The following is a 15,317-nucleotide window of genomic DNA, read 5'->3' as shown; positions in this document are numbered from 1 at the left end:
AGCTAAAAAAAAAAAAAAAAGAAAAGAAAGAAAAAAGAAAAGGGAGCTCATCCCATGAGTAGCTAACTAGCTAATTTGGGGCCTTGTGTGGGGCTTTGAGGGGTGGCCACCCCAGGTAACAGTGGCAGACGGGGCTAGTGAGGCTCTCATGTTTTTGTACTTCGGGTATTGGACTCATCTGGTCACCTATGTTTTGCAGTGTTCCTGTGGCTTCCTGGACCCACCCTCTCCTCCCACACCCAAATGAGGGAAAGATGTGGAGTGTCAGAGTCAAAGGGTATAACCAGAGGAACCAAAGTAAACAAATACAAATTTATTCTTTTCAAAGCAGAATTGAAGGGGAAGGGGAAAAGCACCACAGTGAGTGGCAAAGTTAAACAGTTTGTTCCCAGCCCTGCCCCTTCATCCTAAACCTTGCTAGACTTGTGAGCCACCCTTGCCACTTCCCTGAATCCCATCCTCATGACCAGTCCTTACAGCCAGCAAGCAGCATAGCAGTCTGGCCTCAAGACAGCCCTGGGGACAACAAGGACATTCAGCAGGTGCCCCTCCAAATGCAGCAGCTGTGGGCGGAGATGGAGGCTGGGAGCTGAGCCCTGGCCTTGAGCCCTGCCCTCTCCCACAGTCATTGGCGTTCAAAGAGTAAGAAGGAGCTGAAGTATTCCTTTGTTCTCAGGGCCAGATTTTGGCAGGAAAGCCCAGAGATAGAGCTGCCCCCACTTTCTCCTCCAGTACTGTTCGTGTCAGAGCGGCTACTTTCTTTAGTTATCTGTCACCTACGTCAAGGGAACTTTGAAAAGAATCTTGGCCTGAAATGGCCTCTGAGGCTGTGAGTCTGCCACTGAGAATGTCTGCTCGAGGAATGCTCTAGCCCGCAGCTGAATATGGAGCCTGGATCCCAAACACACACACTTCAGGCATCATGGGTATTCCTTAAATTCATCTGGAAGGAAAACATCTCCTAGGATTGGCCTCTGCTGGGCCTCAGGCTTTCTAATTACATTGGCCTGCCAGCCCAGCTCCTAAAGTACAACAAACTCAAAGATTTCTCTATAAACAAATATTTACATGGACTTTGAAAGAAATGGGCACTTGGGGGCCTTGATTTCAGCTTTTCCATTCTGGAGGGAAGGGCAAATATCCTCCTGGGTAGGACTCTCTCTAGGGAACCATACAACAAACAGCCTGATATCCTCCAGCCAGTCAGCCTTCCTAATAATTTCCCAACCTGACTCCACTCTGCTCTCACCAAGAGCAGATGCACCCTCATAATGGCCTTTTGGCCTCTATCAGATTCTGTCAAGAATTCATCACCTATCAATCCTAACTGTTCCCTGATACTACTGACAACAACCCCAGCAAACACTCACATCCCTTATCACTGATGCTAATCTCACAAGTCAGAGGTTTTCGTTAGGCTCCCTACCCAACGGCTCCCTTCCCCACCCTTCCAGTACAGGGGCCATAAACTACACAGCATGACACATAATACCTCTAGGAGACACAATACATGACAGATGTCTAACATGCAACACATCTCAGTAAATCCCGCCTTAATTTGAATTCGCAGTGCCCAAAGATCCATTTACCTCACTGCAGACAAACTGCCCACATGGGCTGCAATGACTGTCATTAGATCCTCCATCGCTATGCTCACTTCAGGCAACAAGGTAAACACAGGACCACAAAGTGTCAGTGACCAGGTGACTGAGAATTCAACTCTCAACTTTCTGCTCTGGTCCACCTACAGCACAAATCCTACATAACAAGATCTACATCTTCTCTACTGTGGCCCGCTATCATTGCCACAGGCCTTCAACAGTCCAAGGGCTTCCAGGTGGAGAGGGGGTTATGGAAAGGATTTTCCAGAATTTTCCAGGTCAGATTGTTTCATAATATCTACCCTCCTAAGGCTTAGGTAGGCATATGCTTCAAAGACCCTGAGCTCTCTGTCCTAGAGCAAATTTCTTCTCTCCTAGTCCTACATACAATCTAGGCTCCTACAAATATGGCTCCCCTCAACCCTGCTGCCTGATGCCAAGGCTCTGAGTTTGATCTCCACCTGCCACCTGCTCACCATATATCACCAGTTCTCCTGCCCAGGACCTCATGAGCACTAAGGCAGAGTGTCCTGATGAAGCCTGACACCCTGAACCTGTGGCTTAGTGCCCCCTGGTGATTCTAGAAGGAGGCGATCCTAGGCTTCTGGACCCAAGCCACTGCCTTCCCTCCCCTGCAGTAGCTAAATCTAATTTCTCAGCAGTTCTACCCACTGGCCAACTGCTTGATTGTTACAGGACACTCCAACCATCTCATACCCACCTGACCTTGGTGGCAACTGCTACTTTCTTCAAGGCCCTGAGCCAGACAGAAACTGGAAGATGTCTCAGTTGGCAAGGGCTACTAAAAGCCTATTTGTTCCTCCCTTTCCACACGGGGTGAGTAGACCTTGGACTTGCTCTCTTTTGGCCCCTGAACCATTGTTTGGAGGAGCCCAGGAAAATTCACCTGAGGCCCAGGTCTCAAGGGAACAAGATTTGGAATGAATGAAGTGAACAGAGGGACTCTTCCTGTTAGATTCCTCTGGGGCCACAGGCTTCTGTTGTTTTGGTCTTGAGGACAGCTCACCTCAAACATGAATGGAGAGACATCCTGGGGGAGTAGCCAGGATGCATCTATCTGTCCAACCAGAGGCTGGGACTAACAAAGAGCAAGGAAGAACATTACTACATCAAGAGGTATTAGAATTTAATGTGTGAGTGAGGCCAGGGAAGTACTGACATCCAGTAGCTATGTAGGATAGGGATGTATGCATATAAACTGAGGCAAGTTAAGTCAACTGTGGGGTGCTAAGTTATAATGCTCCTTTTGACAGAAAGCTGCTTAAATGGGCTCTGACTTTGTTTAAAGTTCCCAAGCCCACTCCCCCCACCCCCATGCCACCCCCCACTATCTATTCTGAATAGTTTCTGGATAAAAGGAAGAGTTAACTCAGTTTGAGGATGGGGTTCACCTTCCAGAGTTAGAGACACTAGTTTTACGTAAAGGAAGGCTTTGCTGTTGTCTGCGCAGAGGTGGCCAACTCCCTGATCTGTGGCCAGTGGCTCCTAGGAAGGGCCACTGTTCTGGGTGGCTTGTTGCATCTGCCTTATGATTATCTGCGGGGCAGTCAGCCACCTTGTCTGACTCAGCCTAAGAAAGAAGGGTCGCAACCTGCAGGGGCGTGGGGCAGTAACACTCCTTCAGTCTAGAGGGTGGCTTCCCCTTCCTGACCCAAGAAGAAGACCCCCTTTGCTGAGCAGCTGCTGCCCCTCCACCAGGGCTATGAGGGCCGACTCAGAAGAGCCAAGGGTGGCTTCAGCTGGGTTCCCAGGATGCAACCCAGCTGGTCTCTCAGGATGCTGGGATTTTTCAGGAGAGGATCCGGGGAAAATACCTAAGCCCATAAGTATTTCTTTAATGTTTCCCAAAGTAAGGTGAAAATAGGAACCTAAATGAACCTTGAGAAAGGTCTGCCAGGGACTAAGGCAGACAAAACTGAAGATAGTGAAGGAGGAAACAACATCTATGTAGCATCGGGACGACTAGAGCTATGCCCTCGAGCTGAAGCTACATGACACATGTTGCCCAGAATTTTTCAGGGGCACTTTGGGGGTGGGAGTGTCTTTGGGATACCCTTTTGCCTCCCTGAGTTGGGCCAGAGAGTAGGGCTAACTCCGGTGTATTCCTAATGTTGGAGCCCTGGTATCATTACACTCCCCCATCTCCATGATTCCATGGAGAATGGAAAGGGGCTATGGGCACTGCTTCATTCTGCCAGGCAGCTTCACTGCTCCCCATTAAAATGGCCTCCAAGTACCATTAGCCTGGGCTGCAACAGAAGTGTATTTAAGGGACTGGCCTCAGACTTGAAGATTAAAGGGCACATTTCCAGAGTCAGAGGAATCATGTCCCTCCATCCCCCGCCCCCACACACCCACCTCACATACCACCAAATCCCTGCTGCTGCCTGGAGCTCGAATAACTCTGGCTGAGGAGTGTGGGGCCAGTGGGAACTGGAAAGGTTGGGTGAAGGCCAAGGGAAGGCTTTGACCAGAACTGGGAGAGGACCATGGACTATGGGATGGGGATCTGGTTTCCATCAAGAGGCCAGCAGGGTGTTGGCAGTCACATCAGAACTTCGCACGCTGGGGAAGGCATGGCGCAGCTTCTCCATGATGTCCTCCAAGCACAGGCTGACATCTTGGCTCTTTGACCCCACATCATCTGAGTTAGAAAAGAGAGATTTAGGAAGAGACCTAGAGATTCCCTTGTGAGGCCAAGGAGCTGTAGTAGGACGCTGCCTGCTGAAGGGCAAACCTATGGCATTTGTATCTTCCAGGCACCTAGGTACCCATGAGATGTTGGGCACACATTTGTGGAATAAAGAAATGAAGGAATCAGTCAATAAGTCAATCTTCCTCCACCCTAAGCTCAAGGCCAGGAGGAGAAACCAGTCCCAGCTATAGCAGAACTTTGGACAGGAGACCTGGGGCAAGACAAAGCCATGGAGGAAGGGGCTAAGAGGGGTCGGGGGAACTCACCTGCAGCCTCTGTGTCCGGAGTAGTCTGTCCCTTCTCCTGGGGGTGACTGCTTTCTGACTGCTGTGGTGAGGAAGCCAGGGACGAGCCTGCAGAGCCATTGCCATCCGATTCGGTAGGTGGCTAGCAAGAGGTAAAGCGTGGCTTAGGTGGCTTTGCATTCCTGACCTTACTTTGACAGACTCTTGAGCTTTGAAGGGCTTTAGAGACCTCATGCCCAAGCCTTCTCTTTTTATTTTTTTCTTTTTATGGTTGCACCTCCTGCAGCATATGGAAGTGCCCCAGCTAGGGGTCAAATCGGAACTGCAGCTGCCGGTATACACCAAAGCCACAGCAACACCAGATCTGAGATGTATCTGTAACCTATGCCGCAGCTTGAGGCAACACCAGATTCTTAACCCACTGAGTGAGGCCAGGGATCAAACCCACATGCTCATGGACGCTATGTCAGGTTCTTAACCAGGTGAGCCACAATGGGAACTCCTCGTGCCCATCCCTTTGCCCTTGGACTTTAAGGAGCTTTTGGTGATGCCTCAAACAGTGGCATCCACTTTTAGGAAACTTCTTAGATATTCAATTACTGAATAGCTTCTTTTTTCAACATGAATCAAAAGCTCCCAGTTCTTATCAGGATGGCATTGTCTCAAAAGATCTCTTGCTGTCATTTCAGCTATAATTAAGCTATTTAGAATGCAGTTCCCTTTGGAAATAGTAGAGTTGCACACACACTTGGTTCATGACATAGTATCAAATGTTAAGATCTCCAGGAACTCATCTACAGACCATACCTTGGAGGATCTAGAGAAGAGGCATGATGTGGTATTACTAGGTATGGCTAATGGCAATAAAAGGTAACATTTCTGAAGTGTTTATTATATTCTTGGCATCATGCTAAATTCTTTTCTTTTTTCTTTTTACAGCTGCACCTGCAGCATATGGAAGTTTCCGGGCTAGGGATCAAATTAGAGCTGCAGCCGGATGCTATGCCACAACCACAGCAACACCAGATTCAAGCCGAATCTGTGACCTACAGCTTAGGGTAATGCTGGATCCCTAACCTACTGAGCAAGGCCAGGGATTGAACCTGCATCTTCACAGAGACCACGTTGAGCCCTTAACCTGCTGAGCCACAACAGGAACGCCCATTCTTTAAAGGAATTATTTCATTTTATGTTCACCACAATTCCATGAAGTTAGTGTACTTTTATCCCTGTTTCACAGATGCAGGAACTGGGGTTTAGTGATGGAAAATAACTCTCCTAACATCCTACAGCCACTAATTGTCAGAGCAACATTCAAACCCAGGGCTGTCTGACTCTAGAACTATACTACATCATATACACTACCTCTCAAAGAAGAAAGGGCCCAAAAGTAACAAGTGACCCTTTCACAGCAAAAATCTTTCTCTTGGGAGTTCCCGCTGTGGCACAGGTCGCTGCAGCAGTGTGGGTTTTGTCTTTTCTTTTCTTTTTTCTTTTTTTTTTTTTTTAGGGCTGCACCCGCAGCATATGGAGGTTCCCAGGCTAGGGGTCCAATTGGAGCTGTAGCCACTGGCCTATGCCACAGCCACAGCCACGCCAGATCTGAGCCACATCTGCAACCTACACCACGGCTCATGGCAACACCGGATCCTTAGCCCACTGATCGAGGCCAGGGATCAAACCTATAACCTCATGGTTCCTAGTCATATTCCTTTCCACTGAGCCACGATGGGAACTCCAGTGGTGTGGGTTTGATCCCTGGCCTGGCACAGTGAGTTAAAGGATCCAGTATCGCTGCAGCTGCAGCTCAGATTTAATCCCTGGCCCCAGAACCTTCATATGCTGTGGGTACAGCCATAAAATAAAATGAAAATAAAAATCTTTCTCTTGGCAAGCATGTCCAAACTTGCTTCTTTCCAGCAAACATCTAAGAAGCAAAATCAACATTCTGGATGATTCTTTGAACTCTGTTCCTTCAATACCATATTCAAGTATGTGGGGAGGTGAGCCCTCCAAAGCCCTTCCTCTGCCCTCAGCCCCATAGTGGCTTGAAAGTCACATGTAAGGACAGAGTGGAAGCTAGGTGCAAGAGAACCAGCCAAGCCAAGTGACATACCAGCCCCTTCCTTCTCCATCCCCCGCCCCCTCCCCCCCTTTCCTGGCTGCCAGCCCAGTTCTCTTCTGAAAGTCTTCTACCAGCCACTGTCAAGGAGCAGCTCTCACCCACCCTCTTGTGCTCGGAGGCTGCTCTGGTCCTTCCTCGGCCCCAGCCTCACCTGCAGGAGCAGCTCCCTTAAGCGCTGCAGCTGGGACTCGAGTTGCTTGTTGTGGTCTTCGAGAATCTGCATGCGCGTCTCCAGGCGGCTCTTGTGCTGCCGAAGGATCCGAGCCTCAGCCAGCAGCTCCTCGTTGCGGTGGTCCTGTGCCACCTCAGCAGGGCCCTCCCCCAGGGTGGGTGCTTCGGCAGCCTCCTCATGCTGCCACTTCAGGCGCCTCAGCTCTCCCTGGAGGATCCTGTCAAGGATGGAGAAGCCAAGTCCGATGGCCCTCATGGGGTATTGACTGTCCCGGGCCCACTGTCCCTTCCTACCTAGGTGTGAACAATCCCTTTGTTCTCCCATCCCCCCCCGCCCCCCCCCGCCCCCCCCACCCCCCACAGCAGCCGTGCTCTCTCTGGCTTGAATGGCCAAATCCACTTCCTCTTCAGCACGTATGTCATTTATTCTGCCATCCTTAGGCCACAGAGCACGGAGACCTGACATTTCATATAACAAATGTCTCAGGGCTTTGATGTGCTGGCTCAGGGATTAATTCCGACCTTAAAATTGGACAGAAACACAGTCTGCAAATAAATGAGGCATTGGGGCCACTGACTCACCTACTCCATTTTCAGATTTTTAGATTCCAGGGGGAAGACCTAACATAAAGAAAGATCACCCATCTTTTCTCTTTTCTCCATTACCCTCCTCCTCTGTCCATTTTAAACACCCGTTGTTGAGTCATCAAGGAAACAGATTCCAAAGAGATGATTTGTGTTGGGGCACATTACTTCTTCTTTTTCTTCTTCTTTTTTATTTGCTTTTTTAGGGCCAACCCTGCAGCATGTGGAAGTTCCTAGGGGTTAAATTGGAGCTGCAGCTGCTGGCTTACACCACAGCCACGTCAAATCTGAGCTGCATCTGCGACCTACACTACATCTCTCAGCAATGCTGAATCCTTAACCCACTAAATGAGGCCAGGGATTGAACCTGCATTTTCATGGATAACTAGTTGGATTCTTAAGCAGCTGAGCCACCACGGGAACTCCTGGGATATTACTCTTTATTTTTTGCAACTCTCTCCCTAGTGTTTCTCAGGGCCTCCCCACTGTTGCTCTAAAGCAGTGTTTCTTAAACTATCCATAGTGAAAAACCAGGGGGATTTTTCAATCCATTATGGATCAATATGTGGTCTGAATGTGCATGGCTAGTACACAGCTCATGCCACACAAGTTCAACAACACTCAAGCTGGTCTGTACCCTATTCAGTGAAGACAAGTCCACTAATTATGGGCTTGGATGTCATGGCAATGTCAAATTGCTCTAAAAGTTTTTTTAAAGCTGACTTTCTATTTATGTATTTATCTTGCTTTAAACCAGTAACAAATTGTAGATAGACCCTATTCTAAGAACTTGCTACTCCAAATACAGCCCACAGGCCCGCAGCATGGGCATCTTTTGGGAGCTGGTTAGAAGTGCAGGAAGTAAGGCCGCAGCCCAGCCCTGCAAATCAGATTCTGCATTTTACTGGGCTTTCCAAGTGCACACTAGTGTTTTAGAAGCACAGTTCTGGGATTGCTATTGATTCTACTACACATGACCAAAGTGGCTTGGACACTCCTCAAGACTCCTGCTGCCCTCCATGTGTTATGGAGGTCAAGACCATCTGCAAAATCTTCTTCACCTTTTTTCTTCCAGTCCTCAAATGCTCAATGCAATACTGTCCCCCTTTTATGGCTTTCACTAGGTGATAAGGATCTCCTTCCATTTCCAACAACTGAAAGTTCCTTGAGGGCAAAGATATGCCTCATCTCTTCTGGATTCTCTGTTTGCATTCTCTCTACTTGTACCTACTGGGGACGTGTAGATATTTGGGTTGAGTTAAAGGGATTCAAATAATTATTGGGTGAGCTAACTTTTTTTTCTTTTTCTTTCGTCTTTTTAGGGCTGTGTCCGCAGCGTATAGAAGTTCCCAGGCTAGGGGTCAAATTGGAGCCTAGGCAGCTTATGCCACAGTCACAGCAATGCTAGATCTGTGATCTATGCCTCAGCTCAGAGCAATGCCAGATTCTTAACCCACTGAGCAAGGCCAGGAATCAAACCCACCTCCTCATGAATACTAGTCAGGTTCTTAACCCACTGAGCCACAGTGGAGCTGTAGGATAAGCTCGCTTTTATTGAACCCTTCCAATAAGCCAGACATTGGCTAACATATTATATGCCTGATCATTTGATCTTCACAGGTGACTTGAAGAGGGACGTTCTATTATCATCATCATCCCTATTTTACAGATGAGGAAAGGGAAAATTGCAGAACATAAGCAACACGTTTAAGGCCACATAGCTAGAATGTGGAGATCCAGGACTTGAATTAAGCTGTCTGACTCTAGAACCCACGCAGATCTGTGCCACTGCCACACCCACCGGTTCTCATCCTCTAAGTGGGCCAGGATCTTTTCGAGCTCCCCCTTGCTTTCGGTGGCCATGCTGCATGGAGCCTGCTGTCCGAAGGCTGGCTCCCGGTCTGTGATGGGGCTGGAGTGCCGAAGCAGATACTGGTCCTCGTCTCTGTGGGGGGGAGGGGTGTGAGGAAAGGAGGTGGCCAGCCACTGAACCAGGAAACAGCTCAGGGTGTGAGTCCTCAGCTCCCAGCTAAAGCCCCAGGAGACATATGCTGGAGGATTCCCTCTCTAAGTTACATAGACAGGGAAAGGCCATGTATTCGGGCTTAAGAGGAATGAAAGTAAAATAGATAACCAATAAGGCCCTACTTACAGCACAGGGAACTATACTTAATATTTTGTAATAACCTATAGGAGAAAAAAAATCTGAAAGAAGAATACATATATATACATATATACATAATAAGAATATATACTCTAGAATATACATATTATATGTATATAATCATATATGTATATGAATTACTGTGCTATATACCTGAAACTAACATGTTATTATAAATCAACTCTACTTCAATGAAAAAATTTTTTAAATTTTTAAGAAGGGAAACAAAGAGGGATGAAAGTATTCAAAGGTGGCAGGAGTTGTGGTTGGGGGTAGCAAGAGAGAGTGTTTTCAGAATACTGGGGTTTCTGCGTTCTACTTATAGCAACCAGGGAAACCATGAGCAAATTATTCCTCTCTCTGTGATGTTCCCCCATCCCACCCCCATTCACTTTCTCACCACCACTGGGATCATTGCCTGCCTGAGTCCCAGTCCCAGGGCTAGATTTATCCATGTGGTAGCAGTTCCTAGGTCCTCTAGGGAGGCCAGGGACCTTCCTAGAGATGAAGGGTCCCTCCTCTGGGCTATAGCACCAGGGATTCTCTCTGGCCATGCTTTGGTCAAGTCTCTGGTGTCTTCCCAGAGTGGACATGGCCCTAGATGGGGCATTGGCTCTGAGCATAATAGCTCACTTCTGCAACTTTATATGGGGGCATATTCTTCTTTCCTTGGAGTTGGGCGTAGAAGGGTGGAATCTTGCAACAGGAAGGGACCTTGGCAGATGGCAGGGAGGTAATGCGTCATTCATGCCTCAGCTCAGTTGATAGAAGACAGACTGCTTCTCTTATTAAACACTGTGCCCCCAAGCAGCCTTCTGTACTGAGGGTGTCAAAGACCCTAACCACCACAACCCCCTCCTCTTAAAGATCTATCCTGCCCAAATGGTGGCAGAGGGATCCCAAAGAAAGCTATTCCTGGCAAATAAGCAGGTGTGAAAACTCACATGCTGTCATCTGGAGACAGGCTGTCATTAAAGAAGGAGCAATTTTGACTTTCCATCTCAGCAAGCCTGGAAAGAAAGAGCAGGAACAGAAGGGAGAACAGAATGTGAAGCCTGCTTACATCTCAAGGACTCTAATCCCACAACAGGATAATCAGCTTTGGGGGCTGTCCCAAGTGCCCCTCTCCCCAGGCATTGGGCCTCACTGGCTGCTGCACTGTGTACTGTGCATGTCTCCTCAGCCCTGACCCCGTTTTCTTTGCCTCCACTGAAAAGCCTTCTCCCCTGGACTCCTTACAATTCCCCTCCCCCAAAGCTGGTGGTACCTGCTGGCAAAATGCTCAATGCGGGAGTGTGTGTCAGCGTGTGGCAACATCGGGGAAGAAGCTGGCCTAGAAGAAAGCAGCAGAGACTCAGAAGACCAAAGACTGGGTAGCCGAGCACACTGTTTCCTCCGCACCACTCTTCCACATACACACCACCCTACCACCGCCAAATTAGGAAGGACAAAAGCTGATGGGAACAAGATACAGAGATTTAATTCTAGTCTATTTCTTAGGTCAGATTCCTCGTCAGGCCCAAGCTGAACTGTCACTGGTTGGGTTGGCCCTGGAACACTGCCCTAGCCCACGTGGGACTCAGCCCCTTCACAGCACATCCCCAGGCTCAGTGAGGATGCCCGTGGTCCCTGCTCAGCCACCAATACTCACGTCTCACTGTAGTCGGCCTCCAGCACTGATTGCACAGGCAGATAACCTCGCTGAGGATGTTTGCTGAAATAATGCTTTGAGCGGAATTTGTTCTTTAAGGTAGTGGCAAAGTCCCGCATGTTTTCACTGGATGTGGTCTAGGGGGAGACAAGATAGAAAAACTCACCTTAAAGGGCTATTCCAGGGAGGTTTGGCTTCTCCCCTAGTGCAGGGAATGTAATAGTTCATTCTTGTTCATGTTTACCACACCCCACTCTTAGAAAAAGACCTAAAAGGATACATGCCAAACTGTGAACACTGGTTGCCTGTGGGAAGTTGGACTGGAGAGGTGGGGAACATTCTGAGGAGAGAAGGGAACTTTGTTTTAAACACCTCTATATAATTTGACTCTTTTATAATGATCTTCTATTTGTTAAACTTTAAACATCTTTTACATAAATTCTAGGGATGTAAACGATTTGCAGGAGCTACAGGATTATCAGTCTACCATCTTAAGCCAGTTTTCCATGTGTGACATTCATGATTTTTTTTTTCTTTTTTGGCTGCCCCGAGGCATATGGAGTTCCTGGGCCAAGGATCAGATTTAAGCTGCAGTCTTTCCCTATGCCACAACGCTGGATCCTTAACACCCTGCGCTGGGCCGGGGATTGAACCTGCATCCCAGTGCAGCAGAGACACTGCCAATCCCGTTGCATTACAGCAGGAACTCCAATAATGTTTATTTTTAAATGATTATAAATGAAAAATAAAGGGCAAGGTCCCCGCTTCCATTGGGTCACATATGTTTCTGTGCCTACGGAATTTGGAGAAGAGGTGACAACTCAGGGAGATGGATCATGGAGATGGGGAGGTAGGATGGAAGAGAGCAGCAGCGGGGGTGGGTAGCTAGGAATATGCTTGGGACTTTGGGAGTATCTGTGGGGAGAGAGGGATAAAGGAGTTTAGAGAGCAGAGTCAGCTCAGGAAGCTAAGCCTGTTGCTGTGCATCCTGAACACAACAGGGGAGAAATTCTATGACTAGAGTTCAGGGATGCTGACCCACCTGAGCCCTGGAGGCTGTCTGTGAAGGGCACAGTTTCCAATGAAACCCAAGTAGGTTTTGGGTAAAGGAAATGAAAGAAAATACCCCCCCCCCAAGAGATTGAGTAACGAATTTGAGCATAAGCATCAGTATTGACTAGAAGGGATGGAAGCAATGGCAAAGTGGCAGATGAAGACCAGGAGGCATGAACAATCCAGGAAGCTAAGCAGGCAAAAGTAAAGTGAGAGAATAGAAGGTGAGTCATCTGCAACTGCCTTGCTCTATTTTTACCTGAGACTTTTCTCTTCAGGAGAATAGTAAGTATCTTTTAGATGGCCAAGGGTATCCTGTGCTGCTCTAGTGGGGGAGAAGCCCTGCTGGATGAACAGAGAGGTTGGGATCCCCCAAACTGGTGAATCACCAGGACTGTTGGGAGAATGCTCCCCAACAGAGAGCAAAATACAGTGAGCTAATGCCTGGCAAAGTGAATCAAGGGCCCAGAAGCTGAGAGCAGCCTGCCCCTCCTGCCCAGCCCAGAGGCTTCATACCGGGGTGTAATACTCCATGATGGGGTAGTGCAGTTTGTTGCCTTTGCTGGCCCTGCCTGTCAGGAAGCAGGTCTGGCAGATGTCCACGTTAAATTGTTTCAGACTCCGGTACCTTGGGGAGAGGAGAGGTGGCAGGAAAGAGGATCCAGTGTACCATAGTGACCTCCCCCCTCCCCTAACATCCCAATATACACCCACATTAGAAGGGGACAAGGCATGGAGCCATAACCTCCTATATGGGGAGCACTGAATCACCTATACATTTCAGTGGCCTATACATCTAGTCTTCACTAGATGACTAGTCTTACCCCAGAGACCATAAATCTTTTTAGGGCTGCGGCATGTGGAAGTCTCCCGGCTAGCGGTCAAATTGGAGCTGTAGCTGAGGCCTACACCACAGCCATGGCAACACATGATCCAAGCTGCATTTGTGACCTACACTGCCATTTGCAGCAATACCAGATCCTTAACCCACTGAGCAAGGCCAGGGATTGAACTTGCATCCTCAGAGACACTATGTTGGGTTCTTAACCGCAGAGTCACAAGAACTCCCTCACCATATTTTTTAAAAAGGAGTGTGGGACAGGGGTAAAGAGCTCATTATATCAAATAGCCTTCTAAACAAGGATGGCCCAAAAGGTATCACCACCTGACTGAGAAAAGGTACATTTCCAATATGAAGATAAGTGATTTTACCAGCCATAAGCAAGTTAGCTAAAAGTTATTCCCCAAAGTTATTTATAATAATAACTCTATTATGATGGAATACAGACTAGCCCTTCAGATCCACTTCCAAAGCCTGATTGGACTGCCCCGACTTAGTAGCATAGGATGGTGAAATGTCTAGACTTAGCGCAGTCAGAGGACCTGCCATCTGGTCCAGGAGCTACGCTAGCCAGCTATGGGAATGCCACCTCTGTGCTTCATTTGCTTATAAAAAGCAGCATGTCTGTAAAGAGAGTATTGCTAGTGCTTTAAAAAGGCACGGCATTATAAATCATCTATACTTTAATTTTTTTTTATTTTATTTTCCCACTGTACAGCAAGGGGGTCAGGTTATCCTTACATGTATACATTGCAATTACAGTTTTTCCCCCACCCTTTCTTCTGTTGCAACATGAGTATCTAGACATAGTTCTCAATGCTATTCAGCGGGATCTCCTTGTAAACCTCTAAACTGAGATGTTCTACTAGTATAAATTAAACATCATATTTTGAAGACATTCTGAAAAAAATGTAAAATAATGTAAAAAACAAGGTATAATAATTTTAATACTGATTACATGTTGAAATGATAAATGTTTTGGGTATATGGGGTTAACCAAATATATTACTAAAGTTAATATCACCAGCTTTGTTTTTTTTTTTTTTTTTTTTTTGTTTTTTTTTTTAAGGTAAGAATTCTATGGTGGCCTAGTGGTTAAGGATTCAGCCTTGTTACTGCTATGGCTTGGGTTCAGCCTCTGGTCCAGGAACTTACACATGCTGCAGGTGCAGCCAAGGGGCGAAAAAAAAAACAAAAAAAAACAAAAAACAAAAAAAAACAACCAACAAGAAAATCTTTAAGGAAAGAAAAAGGTAAAAGCAAGAATTTTATGGGAGTTCCCTTTGTGGCTTAGCAGTTAAAAAAACCCAACTAGGATCCATGAGGATGCAAGTTCGATCCCTGGCCTCACTCAGTGGGTTAAGGATCCAGCATTGCCATGAGCTATGATGCAGGTTTCAGATACAGCTTGGATTCTGAGTTGCTGTGGCTGCGGCATAGGCCAGCAGCTGCAGCTCTGATTCGACCCCTAGCCTGGGAACCTCCATGTGCTGCAGATGTGGCCTTAAAAAGCAAAAAAAGAGGAGTTCCCGTCGTGGCGCAGTGGTTAACGAATCCGACTAGGAACCATGAGGTTGCGGGTTCGGTCCCTGCCCTTGTTCAGTGGGTTAACGATCCGGCGTTGCCGTGAGCTGTGGTGTAGGTTGCAGACGCGGCTTGGATCCCGCGTTGCTGTGGCTCTGGCGTAGGCCAGTGGCTACAGCTCCGATTCAACCCCTAGCCTGGGAACCTCCATATGCCGCGGAAGCGGCCCAAGAAATAGCAACAACAACAACAACAACAAAGACAAAAAGACAAAAAAAAAAAAAAAAAAAAAAAAGAATGTTCATGGTAGTACTACTTATAATTGAAAACAAACAACCTAAATATCCATCAGTATGAAAATGGATAAATTGTGATGTAGTCATCATATAGAATACTTGATGCATATAAAATGAATTAAAATGTATGGATAAGGAGTTCCTATTGTGGTACAGCAGAAATGAACCCAACTAGTATCCATGAGGTTGCAGGTTTGATCCCTGGCCTCGCTCAGTGGGTTAAGGATCTGGCATTGCCATGAGCTGTGGTGTAGGCCTGCAGCTGTAGCTCCAATTCCACCTCTAGCCTTGGAACTTACATATGCCTTGGGTGTGGCCCTAAAAAAATAAAAGCACCCCCCCAAT

General features: G+C 47.4%; 1 protein-coding gene across 5 annotated transcripts in view; it reads right to left on the bottom strand.

Moving 5' to 3' along the window:
- The window catches only part of DRP2 (dystrophin related protein 2), a 53,989-nt gene continuing 38,966 nt past the window's right edge, over nt 295-15,317 (bottom strand). For 4 of the 5 annotated variants that reach the window (XM_013986299.2, XM_005673763.3, XM_013986300.2 and 1 more), the window contains 8 exons: nt 12,828-12,939; nt 11,259-11,395; nt 10,875-10,940; nt 10,552-10,617; nt 9,245-9,388; nt 6,839-7,076; nt 4,584-4,704; nt 295-4,266 (listed from right to left, as the gene is read on the bottom strand). In XM_013986299.2, the coding sequence (XP_013841753.1) occupies nt 4,142-4,266; nt 4,584-4,704; nt 6,839-7,076; nt 9,245-9,388; nt 10,552-10,617; nt 10,875-10,940; nt 11,259-11,395; nt 12,828-12,939 (1,009 nt within the window). In that variant the 3' untranslated portion in view covers nt 295-4,141. The remainder of the gene's footprint in view (nt 4,267-4,583; nt 4,705-6,838; nt 7,077-9,244; nt 9,389-10,551; nt 10,618-10,874; nt 10,941-11,258; nt 11,396-12,827; nt 12,940-15,317) is intronic. The other variant, XM_005673764.3, reaches the window with a different exon arrangement.

Source organism: Sus scrofa, chromosome X (genome assembly GCF_000003025.6).
Source record: "Sus scrofa isolate TJ Tabasco breed Duroc chromosome X, Sscrofa11.1, whole genome shotgun sequence".
Classification (NCBI taxonomy): domain Eukaryota; kingdom Metazoa; phylum Chordata; class Mammalia; order Artiodactyla; family Suidae; genus Sus; species Sus scrofa.
This window is presented reverse-complemented; position numbering and strand designations above follow the sequence as displayed.